The sequence below is a fragment of the Fusarium mangiferae genome (genome assembly GCF_900044065.1).
Source record: "Fusarium mangiferae strain MRC7560 genome assembly, contig: FMAN_scaffold003, whole genome shotgun sequence".
Taxonomy (NCBI): Eukaryota; Fungi; Ascomycota; class Sordariomycetes; order Hypocreales; family Nectriaceae; genus Fusarium; species Fusarium mangiferae.
Window position 1 is genome coordinate 1,686,246 of NW_024573923.1, and position 13,392 is coordinate 1,699,637.

Here is a 13,392-nt window from a genome sequence, read left to right on the forward strand (position 1 = left end):
TCAGGTAGGTATTCTTGGATAGAAGAGACATGATGTGTGATCGGGTATGTTACTTTTTGGAGTGTCTCGATGGTGCAACGTTCTCTGTGGAGAGGCGTCACTGGTTATATCACCCGATGAACCTGCTGTGAAGACTTCTGGGTGCCCCGACCCATGGTGAGTTGTGACAGGGAAAGGGTTCGTGCGGCCTTGGTTTGCGCCAGGTCTTCCCTGTCCAGGTCTTCACCGAACGCTCCAAAGCTATGTCCCTCTTCACGAGGGGTTTCAAAAGTATCAGAGTATTCGCTCTCGTCTCCATGGCCAGTTCCAATACCCGAGTCCTCGGGGTCGATATGTCGATTTTGCGATCTTGTCATGATGGCCAAGGATGCGAGATTATCGTCGTCATCGTCGTGGTCAAACGCAGACCTGTCACCGAAGGATTTGGCTGTTGGAGGCGGATCGAATCCACTATTCGTGTTTACCGAATGAGACAAGATGCTGAGTTGGTGGCCAAGCGTCTTGACCTGAGTCTCTAGAGCTTCTCGTGCTGAGCGTTCGGTATGAATCAGGGCAAGGAGTGTTGTATAGTGGTCCATGGTGAAGATCTCGGGGATGTTCTTAAGAAGGCTTGGGAGACTAGCTGCACCACGAATTGTTGCGGTCGAGGTGGGACGGTCTTTGTTACTGTCGCTCAGAATAGCCGAAGAATGCGGATCAAGCAACACACTTCCCCTCTGGCCTGTTTTTGAATAATTCGGGTAGCCGCTGGAACGACCGAAGCTCTTCCTATGGTCCCATCTGCTTGGATCAGCCTGATGACCTGGGAAATCCATTGTGACTTGGCCCCCAATCGGAATTGGGGGCGCAGGTCGATCTGGTCCCTGGTGTGACTGCCGGCCTGGAGCAGCATCACACATTCGGTCGAGAGCCTGCTCCAACCGATAGACTCGAGATTCGAGATTGCTTATGCGGGTTTCCAGGTTTGCTGCATGTGTGATTTTCATACCTCCCACCTCCTTCATGTCTGCGAAGGATCCAAAATTGAAAGGCTCTGCCTGTGTTTGTTTTGGAGCGTCTTCTTGTTGCTGGGCCTGTTCGATTTCTTCTATGGCGATGCCTTCTCCTTCAGCGGGGTCTGAAGACACTGGGGACATGAAGGTCGGGTCGTAACTCTCCCTCCAGTATTTGATCTCATCACTGCGTCGACGAGCATGGCCATGGCTTTCATCTGGTAGCCCCGATAAGCTCCGCGATCTTCGGCGGACGCCCGGGAGGTCGCTGGTGATTGCACGGCCAATCTCGTGAGCGTTGTCGTCGCTCTGATCTTGCCGACTCTCTCGGCCATGGCTGCTAGCAGGCCGCGGTGAAAGGCCCGCCAAGTTGTACTCGCGCAATCTGGTTGCACTTAACCGGGCGTGCGATAGACCAAAGTCAGCGCTCAACGAGTTGCGTGCGCTCTCGATGGCGCGAACATCTTCTGGACGGATAGAGTGGGATCTCAACGCCCGATCAAATTCAGTGATGGGCAGGGAAGCTGATCGCTTGGATTCCGCTCCTGGAAAAGGTCGAGTCCGTGACCTGGGAGCTGACCTGTCTCTATGGCTTAAACTAGGCACCGAGTCTTGGCCATCTTCACCCGTTGATCGACGGTATGGCCCGGGGCGCATTGGCGTGGAACCGGTTTCTGAATCAGTATTGTTGGAACTGTCGTTGCCGCTTGATTTCTTTTTTCGATTGAAAAGCTTCCCCAAAGCGCCCCGGAGAGTTGACTGCTTGCGTTGAGGGCGCTCCTTGTCCCTCGTGTCCGCGCTGACGAAAGAATGCCGCACATTGCTAGATGGTTCAGCCTTTTGCAAGCGACTTATTGTGCCGGGCTGTCGAGCATGCAAAGAGGACCTCGGCTCTTCCCTGAAAGAGTGAGGTCCATTCCGACGAGGCTCCGGGAACGTGGGAGATCTGAAATCGTTGTGCGACGGGGTGGGCTCAGTGGTCTGAGATTCTTTGAATTCACCCTGGACAGGCGTAGCCATGTTGGTTCCTGGGTTGCGAATTGGGAACTCGTCATCCAAAGAAGTCGAAATAGGGACAGGCCCAGATATCCTGCCGCGGATATTGGACTGCTGTATATCAACAGGTTGAGCAGTGGGAGCAGTGGTGGCTGCTGATCTCCACGGCTTCTTCATGTTGGAAACGTCAAGGAGGACAGCAAGCGGCGGATCGAAGAGAGAAGTGAAAAGATGACAAAAAGGGTCTTAAGCGAAGGTAGCAGAATGGAATGCCCGAGTAAAAGCGGTCAGAGATAGATAGATACTGTAGATGGATGACATGCCCTGGCGCATATTCGTGAAGGAGTGCTCGTAAAACAGGCTCACAACCAACCCGTGCGCTCATCTATACAAGGGCAGCCTGGCCTCTCATCCGGTTGATGAGCTTGGGTTGTTTGCGCTCAAGGGCGCATTAAGACACGGCGTGAAACAGCCAAACGAGTGTGAGAAGAAAGGAGGGAGTTGATCGGTCGACAGCTTCTGGCATCGCGGGCCTAGGAAGACAAAAAAAGAAGTCGCCCTTGCCGTCTGAGAAGGGCGAGCAGGAATCCAGGGACTGGAGAGCAGGAAGAATGGAAGGGAGGACAAGAGGGTTTTGAAACAAATGCATACATACAGTACCGTACCGTACCATGCCATGCCATACAGTACAGTATTACACTTGGGCTTGGAGCGGTCCGAGTGGGTGGGCGGCTGGCACCTATTAATGTCGGCTCAGATACACCGTACATACCTACATACTAGACACATAGTTAGACATGAGACGCACGCCATGCGAAACTGCGCTTGATGGTGCGGGACAGGGACCATTTGCGGGTTCTTGAAGCGCGACGAGACGTTCAATGCCACGCTGGATGACAAGGAGCCCAGGACGAAGGGGGACCCTTGTCAGCTTGACATGCCTTATGTACAAGGGTCCTGACGGGGGAGGGGGACAGTACCTACAGTCCACTGGATCAGTTAGATACCTACTAGGTAAGGTAGGTAGCGTCTGTCTGGAAGACCCAGCAGTGGATTGGATCAGGGTAGGGCGATGGTGATGAATGGACAAGCCGTTTGGATTCGCAGTGCTCTCAAACGTTGCGTGGAGGGAACCGCCTGCCACGTGTGCCGTGTATGTATGTATGTATAATAACAAGGCAACCTGAGAGCCAACAGAATCGATCTCGAGAGCTCTTTGGTATTAGACTACCCTGCCTTAGTTAGGTAGACAGGGGTTTGTTCACCTGCACCTGTTGTTGCACCCTCTCTCTTGCAGACCCTTGTCGAGCAGACGGACGAAGCAGAATTGAGAACAACGGGCATACATAAGTAGGTACATAATTACCACGCATACCTTTAGTACCTAGGACTCGGGGTGATGCACCCTCCGCTGAGAACCCTGGACATGACATTTCAGTTGAAGCGATAAGAAAAGACAAGACAAGACAAGACAAGGGTGATGCCTCAAGATCGAAACGCACGAGCGAGCCCATCAAGACGACAAGACTGTCGTTGCCAAGAATGGGTGCTGAATTCCATTGGCTAGGTAGGGATGGAACACGACATTGGTCTCGATAGAGTGAGTAGAGGCTTGAAGGTCTGGGATCTGGGTACCTACCTACCTACCCGGGTGAGGGGGGGTCTGGGTCAGAGTGCTGGTAGTCTGTTGACAGGAAATTTGACCTCCCTAAGACCTGCTATTTTTATATAGTAAAGCCATTATACTAATAGATATAGGATTTTTAAGAGAGATAGATTTTAGATCTATTAGTCTATTATAAATCTGTTATTTCTGTTGTTATTCTATTAATCCTAAAATCTGTTATTTAAAGTAATAATGCCTTCTTTTAAAGTGCAATATTATTATGCCAGAAGGCACAGCTGACCCAGACCCCCCCTCACCCGGGTAGGTATCTTGCCTCGTGGCTCGAGGCCGGGTACAGGGCATTCCGGGGCATTGTTGAGACAGGGGGCTCCCTGTATGTATGTTTCTCTCGCCTAGTACTCCGTATACATACCTACTTGGAGTGCCTCCACTACCTTTAGCTGCGGAATGTCTGCATACAAAAACGGCACAGCAGAAGTGAGCAGGTTTACAATGTTACCTCAGTAGAGAGCAAGACGATAGATCGGCTACTACTCAACTAACGTCGGTGGTTATTGGTTTTGCCAGACCATCGTGCCACTCACACTCACTGCTTGGGGCTGCGTTGCAATTTGAGCGGCACGCGCCGCCTCCTAACTAAAATAACAAGAGACGGGTGCCCTGAGCGGCAAAAGGTGGAAATGAAAGCCAATACGTAGGTACGATACACGCTGTCGATAGTACTAAACTAGCGATGACAGTGCATCAAGTATGAGATGAAAATCGAGCTCATGGCGTTACAGATGGACCACTCATGGACAACCGACTGGGTTCTGACGTGGGAGAATGGTAGACACCCTCACAGCTGATACTGCCCATCATTCATGCAAGATGCCTCAGATGTGTCTTGAAACCTTGGTCGATTATACCTTTAGCTTAATCATCTCTCTAGACCATCTCGTCCTCAGCTGTTGATAACATCGACCGTCTCTGTCTGCACTAGACTCCCGCTATCTGCGGCCCCATGCGATCTAACGAAGCACGACAGAGCCTCTAACCACTTAGCGTCCGAGGCCTTAAGCGACCCAGCTCAACTGGGGCTTGTTTGCATAGCGTTAGGGCCACCGCAAAAAGCAACCATTAGTCTCTTACTCTGAACTCCAACCGCGCAGCGCCACATCCCCCAGCTGTTGGAGATCCAAGGTAGAGGAGGTAAGGTAGTGAGTGAGTGAGTGAGTGAGTGAGTGAGTGAGTGAGTGAGTGAGTGAGTGAGTGATCTGGTAGGTCATACAGTACTGTACATACTGGCACTACATAGTACTCCGTACATGCAGAGTACAGGCGAGACAACAACACTCGAATGCAGTTTCACATAGCTCGAACTTCATCACCAGCTATTCATTCCCTGGCATCAGTTGGCATATATACCAGACCTACCTACAACAAGACATCGACAACGTATACCACATCATACCCACCTAGGTAAGTGCCTGTCGATACCCACAGATACCTACTTACCTAGGGATGGATGGTTAAACCTCTTGATGGGTTTGCTCGCCTTCCTGAAGTGTCCTTCTGCATTATTAGACCTACATTCCCCCTTTGGGCATTCTCTACATGAGCTTAACAAACAATATCACTTCCTCGGTGCTCAGCGGCAGCCTGTTCAGGTGCGGGCTAAATAGGAACTCACAAACAACGGTGATCATCCTCCATAAGATCGACCCTGATCAGACGGGTCTACAATCTATCTCATGTCAGCCCGTTTTAAAAATAGGCGATGTCTTAGAGACAGGGAGCTAATCAAATCATTGACCAGTCAAGGCATTGCTTCGACTTCTTGCAAATGTATTCACCTGGTGCATGTCCGTTTCCATCTGCAAATTCCATCCTTACCTACGGATTATATCATACTGTCTTCTCTGCATCATAGTAGCAGTATTACGGGGAAGTCTGATCATATCTGCTGTGTAACAATCGATACCCTCTTGTTAATCCCAGAGTTTGTCAAATCTATGTAGAGACACTTCCTGACAACTGACGCCGTACGTACCAGTATGCTGTTGAGCCAGGGTTCCCTGAAACTGACACAACGGCGTTTTTTCCATCGTTAACTATACGCTGCCAAGCCGGAGCGTATAATGTCTGCCACTGTCTTCAGCCAAGGAGATCTTTCCTCAATTCCGAGAAACTCATTGGAATGTTGGATTGGTCTTGGGGGGGCTTCTTACCGCCCTTACAAACTCAGGGGCATGCAGAGTGACTCCTGATGGCTAAATCAACAATTCTGTATCTAAATTTGATCGGGATAGACTGGACTGGACGAGGTTGTCACTCAGAAACAATGTCTTCTGGTGTTTTCGGCAAATTTAACAAGATCCGCTTCCTGGCGCTCTACGCGAGTGGGAGGGAAACGGACAAGGAATAATTGTCCCCCGCGGTTCGGTACAGTCCCACAACGAGTGAGCGACCTGAAACATCGCCGGGATGTCGACAACGACTTCCATCGCAACCCCGTTTCTTGAGTAACTATCCCAGCACCCTTTTCACCTTTTCCCGACCATCTCCAACAAGACATGGGCTCGCAAGAATCGAATAGGTCCTGGCCCGACTAGGAAAAGACTAGTTGTCAGCTCTTCTATGTATGTATGGGTATGTTCTCTATCTTTGTCACTCGAGCCATCAATCGTTGGAGCTGCAAGCTACTGCAGGTGCTGTTTCAGGACAAGCTGAGATCAACCGTTCTGGCCAACCCCTCGTTCATCGTGTCAAGCAGCGTGGCAGTCTTGATCTGACAGCTGCTACGCAGTCAACCGTTTCGGCCGAAAGATTTAGGTCGAGTTCCAGACCCTATTGCCCTACCTACTGGATACATCGATGACAAGCATGTCGACTGGAAGCGAGACGGTGAAAGCTTTCAGTTCCGGTTAGTCGTGCGTCAAGCTAGATGCATCTGGGTATCGCAGGTCGGCGTTGTCTTCGAGATACTGCATCCATTTCTTCAAGAAGCTGCTTCCCCTGTGAAACAGGCACGTTAATAATGTCTCGTCTCAGGTGAATGGTTGGAACAATCTGCGCAGCACTTGTCAAACCAGCGGCTGCAGCTTCGAGGCCCAGGTCCCCATCCCAAGTGCACTGCATCATCGCTTACCTCTGAACTGTCTCCGAGTCTCCAATAACCGTCAAAGAACGCTTCGGGCGTGTCATTGCGACTAAGTACACGTGTATTAGCCAACCCAATCTTTTGATGTCCGGATGGCCCGAGTCATGACGGTAAGCATCGGGATGTCACCTCACCATTGAGACGGCGCTTCTCGCCGAGGAATCCAACCTCGCCCTCAGAGTTGCTCCGAACGAGGCTCACGATTACAGCCTCTTTTTCGCGACCTTGAAAACCATCAACACTACCGAGCTCGATGCCCGGGAATTTGTCTTTCAGCGGAGCTAGTATGGCGAGCTTATAGTCCGCTCACAGTCAGTATACGTCTCACTCTACGTTTTGGGACGCACCTGGGCATTGTAAGGTGTCACGACGGCAATGTCTTCTGGGCGGACCCCAGCACCCACGAGTTGCCTCACGTGCTGTTGTACAAGAGCAGCCTCCATCTCGTTGCTCTTGCTGTCACCATGTAAACCTGCTCTGCCCTTTCTAGGAGTCTCCTTGTCGTCTTCCTCGTTCTTTTCGGGAAAGTCACCTCCCTGTGTGTCTATGAAGATGACAGGCTCATTGGTGTCCTCATTGTCCTGGACCTCATATTCAAGGTCTTTCAGGAGGCGATGTTTCACCACATCAGCAGCGATCAACTTAGAGTCGTATAATTCATCAGAAGGGAACCGCATAATACTCTCGTGCATTCGATACTGTGTGGTTAGCATGCGTTTGATGGAGGGCCCATGCAATGCCAGCAGTCTGTCAAACAAGGTGATCTCAAGCGTGGTGCCCTTTGTGACCGTTCCGCCATCCTTGACTGGCGCCTTAACCTTTGCATTGCTTGATTTGATGGTTGGCGGGAGCTGCAGATGGTCACCGGCACAGACAACCTTGTTGGCAGATACGAGAGGGGCCCAACACTGGGCTTCGAGGGCTTGGCTGGCCTCATCGATAATAACAACATCAAACTCATCGTTCCGCAACTGATAGCCTCCTGCCCCGTGCAGTGTTGCAAGAACGACCTTGCTGCCGCCAATCAGTGTACTGACACAGCGACGTTCTCGTTCACGAAACTCTTTTCTCAGTTCTTTGAGGTCAGTGTAGATTGCTTTGCGCTCCTTGCCGCTTTTCGTCTTCTTGATTGAGGCCTGCTTGGTGTCCATTTCTGTCCTGATATCTTTCACAATAGCACCCGCTTCTGATGTTTGCGTGAGTACGTCGAGTGAGTGGTCAACCACAGAGGGCAGCAAACGAGCGGGATGGCCCAGACGAAGGATCGGGATCTTGTGAGGAGCTAGTCTCTCGACGATGTTGTCAACAGAAATGTTGGAAGGCCCGCAGACAAGAATTCTTTGACCCAATTTGATCATCTGGAGAATCAGCTCGATTAGAGTATGAGTTTTGCCAGTCTACGCATAAACACGTGAGCAAGTGTTTTGCACTCTAGTATGAGTAAGTCACTCACTCCCGGAGGCCCATGAATCAATGCGACTTCTCGAGACAGCAAAGCGAACCGAATTGCATTCTTTTGTGAGTCGTTGAGCGTTGGATCAAACCACTCGAGATTGCCCACGGTTTCATCTTTAGATAAATCTTCGGAAACTGGCGATGGGCTGGATAAGCCGAAGAGTACTCTGATGAAACTAGAATATTCCGACTCTTGCATCTTGTTTAGCTTCTCCATCGCCCAGTTCATTCTTCAACCGGGATGGTTAATTGTGTGATCGCCGTCCGTTATCAAGGTGATGGCTCAACATACCTCTTGTATGTCACTTCGTCTGCCAATTTGACAGCCCATACTCTGCCCAGGAAGCCAACTTCTTCCCTCCCCTCATCGATCGCAACAGCAATCCATCCTCTGCTCACTCTGGTAACAACACCTCTCGCCCCCTTCTTCTCCAGGTCTTTTACTTCACGCTTTTTGGCGCTTCCCGCCGGCTGCTCAGCGACAAGAACAATGTCTCCAGTGCGCAAGCCATGCTCAGGTAGCTCGTCAGGTGAGCCCGTGGCGGCATCCGGAGAGAGCTCAAGAACTGTTCGGCCCCCAAGACCCGTACGCTGGCCCGAGACAACGAGGTTTATAAGAGCAAGGCCAGCTCGTTGAAGGGCTGTCGGGCTGTGGTTGGAGATGAGTGTGCTTGTCTCGTTGATCTCTGTCTGAAGTTCTTGTTCAAGAAGGGCGAGTTGCGTGGTTGCAAAGGCAGGAATATCGACTGGCTCTCTTTTGACAGCCATTGTTACTGACCTTTTGTATTGTTGCAGATGTAAGTGCAAGAGCAGAATACGAGGTTGGGTGGGATTGGATGTTTGGTGGGGGGCTTCCATGGTTAGACCCCGCCATAACCCGCTCTGACGTTGTCTGACCTCAACTTCCATAGGTACCTCAGCAGCTACTTCAGGCGAAGTCATGATGCTTCCTAGGTACCTTACCTATCATGAGAGCTCAGACGTACCCAATTACCTAGGTACATATTAAGTTAAAATGACAGTAATTGGTGTCTCTCACTTCAGTCATTTGTATATACGCCAGCCTATAAGATCATACGAACAGAGCTCAGCATTCAAATACTCCTAATGGTATCAAGTCATGATGTAAACCCCATAAATGCGCCGCGTCAAAAGCAAACCACTTGCGATAAGCAGAAACATTATCGCCCCAGCGCGAACAATGCAATACTAGAAGTGACCTTGAGTCATGTCAGAGTATACTACGAGTCGTCGAGTAGAAAGATCATAGCTCATGCTCAGACGGGTGGATAGCAATGACGACCACAAGAGAAACAACCATGATGGCCAAAGCGACAAAGGCAACAATCATGATTGTACCACGACTAGCGGGAAACTTTCCCTGCATGACCCAGTGCTGAGATTGAAAATAGCGCTTGTAGCCAAGGAAGAGAATCAGGATACTGATACCGAGGAACGTGGTGCCAAGCGGCTTGCCCATATGTCGTAGCGTCTGGGTGTTGCTCCGAGAGTTATTGCCATGCTCGCTTTCGAGAGACGTGTTGAGACGAAAAAGCTGTGTCACTGCTATCCCTATGGATGCAAAACTGAGAGATGTGCGTAGCCATGCCAAAAATGTTCGTTCTTGGACGTTGTTAGATTGGCAACACGAAGTACCATGGGTCAAGCTTACCAATGGCGAGGTGATCTCGGGCAACGCTGCCTTTGTTCTCCAGCTCTATCGACTGAAACTTCTCTGCCTGTGTTTGCCACCACGACGTATTCCCACTCTCCGAATTGGCTTGTCGAGTCGTCTCCAGGTTCTGGGCAGCGCCATTGTTTTGTTGGGAAGATGGTCGCTGGCGCAAGGATGGTTTACGGATCTGTGGGGCCGAGGTCGCAGTACTTGTAACATTGAGCGAGTTGTAATTGAGAGGCGGCGTATGAGATATGAACCCAGTAGCCTCGTCGGCGCTGCTGTCCTCGTTGACAGGGCTCGGCTTGAGCGACGAGTTGGGCGGGAGGATGGGACTGCCGGCGGCCCGGGGTGAGAGATGGGTAGGAGAAGGACCAGCCATTGATTCGGCGCGTTCACGAGCGTTCTGTTACGAAGAAAAGCCGTTCTTATTAGCGCTCACCCAACATTGAGGTACTGTACTCAGGGGAGGGATACTGAGAAGAAGCGAGAGAAGAATAATGAGGAGGAGGAGAGCCAGAAGAGCACGCGAGATTCGGATGATCTTTCGGAGGCTAAGGTCTGGATGTCGAACAGGGGGCCGGCAGTTTCCCAGACGCCACAAAGACCATCTCCGTACGGGCGGCGAGATAGATAGTCGACCACATGCATGTTGATATCTACCAGGACCGGCACCAGCCTGAAGTGCTATCGGGCTTGCAAGGAATAGCTGCCAGCCCCGCATGGCATGCAAAGAACAGAACATCATAAGAACATGGCTGTATCGCACACTGTCTCATGAATCACCCGTGCCGTGTCTCACTCACTCGCTCACTTTACAAGAACGGGAGGATACACACCTCAAGTATCTCATTTATGCGCACATTTGAAGATGAATGCCGACCTAGTTGAAACCCGACACTGGACGCTCGTGGGGCGGGGCCATTCGCACTTGAATCTGCATTGGCATCTGCCTCTAGAGCATTCTCAGCCATCACGATATCAGCACGATTGATTGATTGGCGAGAGTCAAGGGGCCTGGTGAGAATAGAACGCGGCTATACTCCGTACTGTACTGCGATATAGCGTTAGGAACAGACGGAACAGTTCTAGTACGATATGGCGAGCGAACAAGCGAGCGAGCGTGTTTTCCAACGCTGACAAGGTTATTGTAAAGTCAAAGAACATTTGAGGTCAAGACAAGCTTAGTCCAAGGCCCCAAGGTAGGTAGTACCCAACTACCGTAGCCTCCTACAGTGGGGTTGTCGCCTGTGACAGGCGCTCCGCACTCTTCAGCGGCTGAAGCATCTGCATCTCCATTGGATGACACCAAATTAAGCAGAAGCACGTCATGGTGCTAGGGAAGCAGAATGACGATGGTTAGACCAAAGCTATCGAGGTCTGAATACCTTCACCTTGGCATATCTGAGCAATCCTTGATAGCCTATGTTCTTCTTAGCTGTGAAATTATCATGGATCGGAGTCTTTTGCGAATCCTCCAACAGAAACGTTGATCAGAAGACACCTTACCTAGGTTGCACCGTCATATGATCATTCTATGGTGGGCGCATTGTGACGAGTTGCAAGACTCCCAAGAAGAGTTCATCTTATATCCGCTGATACTTACTACTGCGATTTATCGTCTTCCTTGTCTTATGTATGAAGATAAACGGGGGCAGTTCATCAAAAGGTTATTCTTCTGGATGCTCTATTCTACCTCGTGATATTAAACATGGTGTTGCCTGTGTCACCAACGATCCCTTAGAGTCTTTGAAAATGCCTTACAGCCCCCGTTCATTCGATACCTTCATCAGTTAACCAAGAAGGTTTCGTGCTTCATGCCTGGAACACACTCCCATAGGAAGCCAAATCATAGTGGTTCTTATATCTCCGAGTCCTGTTCTATAAATTTTCCCTTCTTCGGGTCTATGAAACCGCAAACTCCGGATTCCCTACTAAACACCGGGCCTGGCTCTCAACTGCCGGCGTTTCGCATCCGAATCGTTTTCCTATTTAGGAAACCAGTCCAATGCTCCACTGGCTGACTCTGCTACCTCGCCGGTTTAATTCCGGAATCTGCTCTTACAGCCGTGTGAGAGAACCACGATGGCATCATGGAGAAGCAATAGAGTTGGAAAAAAAGTGGTGTATTCTAAGAGAAGTAAAACATTTAAATACAGAGGTTAGGTAGCTCGAGAGACATTGTTTCCTCATCCTATTACTTCGCATCACACTGCTCCAAACAACTTCCTCTCCAACAGATAGCTATCTTCATCTTCTCCATATACATTACTTCCACTTCCATTAAACTCATCATGGTTCACCAAATTCTCGGCAAGCAGGTTGGCCTTATCGGCTTTGGTCTTATGGGTACTCATCCCCCTTGATGAACCACAACTTCTCATTGTTACTATGCTAACCCCTCCCAAGGCCTGACTGCGCGTCCTCTACCTGACGAGGACGCTTTCGCCGCCATTCGCACCGCCCTCGACTCGGGTTGTAACTGGCTCAACGGCGGAGAGTTCTATGGACCGCCAGATGCAAACTCACTAGCTCTCATGCGCCGATACCTTGAAAAGTATCCAGAAGATGCTGATCGGATTGTTCTCACCATCAAGGGAGGCCTGGGCCCTAACTACGTTCCTCTCGGGACCAAGGAGAATATTCGCCGCAGTATCGACGGTTGCCTCGAAACTTTGGGTCCTGTTGGTCGGATAGCTTCCTTCGAAATTGGCCGTAAGGACCCCAATGTTGACTACGAAGAAGACACTCTGGCAGCAATCAGCGAGTATGTCAAGGATGGCAAAATCGACGGCATCTCGTGTAGCGAGCTCAACGCCAACACACTCCGAAGTGCCGCAGAGAAGTTCAAGATTACTGCACTCGAAATTGAGCTTTCCCTATTCACCACGGACCCCCTGACCAACGGCCTCCTCGAGGCTTGCGGCGAACTTGACATCCCGGTTCTTGCTTATTGTAAGTGCTCTGCTCCAACATTCCAGGAGGTGGGTGACATGACCACTGACAGAGAATTCTAGCACCGCTCGGACGAGGTTTCCTCGGAGGTCAGATCAAGTCTGTTGAGGATCTTCCAGCGAATGACATGCGTGCCAAGATCCACCCACGCTGGCAAGGCGATAACTTCCGCAAGAATGTCCAGCTGGTTGATGATATTGAAGCCCTTGCAAAGAAGAAGGGATGCACAGTGAGCCAGATCGCCATCAACTGGCTCTTATCACTCTCTCGTCGCCCAGGGATGCCTACGATCGTGCCCATCCCTGGCTCTACCAAGCCCGACCGTATCCGTGAGAACGCGACAATCATCGATCTTACAGAGGAGGACTTGCGCGATATCGACAGGTTACTTGCATCTTTTACGCCTGCCGGTGACAGATATCCGCCTCAACACATGAAATACGTCAGTGCTTAGGAATAAATATTGCGGGATAGGATTATGTTGCAAATTGGAGGCGACATCGGGTAGTATTGGCTGTGCATTTTGTAAACCAGTTAAACGTCCTCGTTT

The 13,392-nt window shown here is 50.5% G+C and overlaps 4 protein-coding genes across 4 annotated transcripts; 1 reads left to right on the forward strand and 3 right to left on the reverse strand.

Moving 5' to 3' along the window:
- Positions 1 to 104: 104 nt before the first annotated feature.
- On the reverse strand, positions 105 to 2,165 carry FMAN_04563 (uncharacterized protein; the record flags this gene model as incomplete). The annotated part of the gene is made up of 1 exon (XM_041828714.1): positions 105 to 2,165. One exon carries the CDS (start codon positions 2,163 to 2,165, stop codon positions 105 to 107), a length of 2,061 nt encoding a protein of 686 aa, XP_041679550.1.
- A 4,356-nt stretch (positions 2,166 to 6,521) lies between these two features.
- FMAN_04562 (uncharacterized protein) lies at positions 6,522 to 8,980 on the reverse strand (the record flags this gene model as incomplete). The annotated part of the gene is made up of 6 exons (XM_041828715.1): positions 6,522 to 6,612; positions 6,746 to 6,806; positions 6,892 to 7,051; positions 7,105 to 8,115; positions 8,211 to 8,442; positions 8,505 to 8,980. 6 exons carry the CDS (start codon positions 8,978 to 8,980, stop codon positions 6,522 to 6,524), a joined length of 2,031 nt encoding a protein of 676 aa, XP_041679551.1.
- Positions 8,981 to 9,476: 496 nt separating this feature from the next.
- Positions 9,477 to 10,538, reverse strand: FMAN_04561 (uncharacterized protein; the record flags this gene model as incomplete). The annotated part of the gene is made up of 3 exons (XM_041828716.1): positions 9,477 to 9,835; positions 9,885 to 10,293; positions 10,365 to 10,538. The coding sequence occupies 3 exons, from the start codon at positions 10,536 to 10,538 to the stop codon at positions 9,477 to 9,479; spliced, it is 942 nt and encodes a 313-aa protein (XP_041679552.1).
- A 1,643-nt stretch (positions 10,539 to 12,181) lies between these two features.
- FMAN_04560 (putative pyridoxine 4-dehydrogenase) lies at positions 12,182 to 13,296 on the forward strand (the record flags this gene model as incomplete). The annotated part of the gene is made up of 3 exons (XM_041828717.1): positions 12,182 to 12,236; positions 12,297 to 12,842; positions 12,905 to 13,296. The coding sequence occupies 3 exons, from the start codon at positions 12,182 to 12,184 to the stop codon at positions 13,294 to 13,296; spliced, it is 993 nt and encodes a 330-aa protein (XP_041679553.1).
- Positions 13,297 to 13,392: the final 96 nt, after the last annotated feature.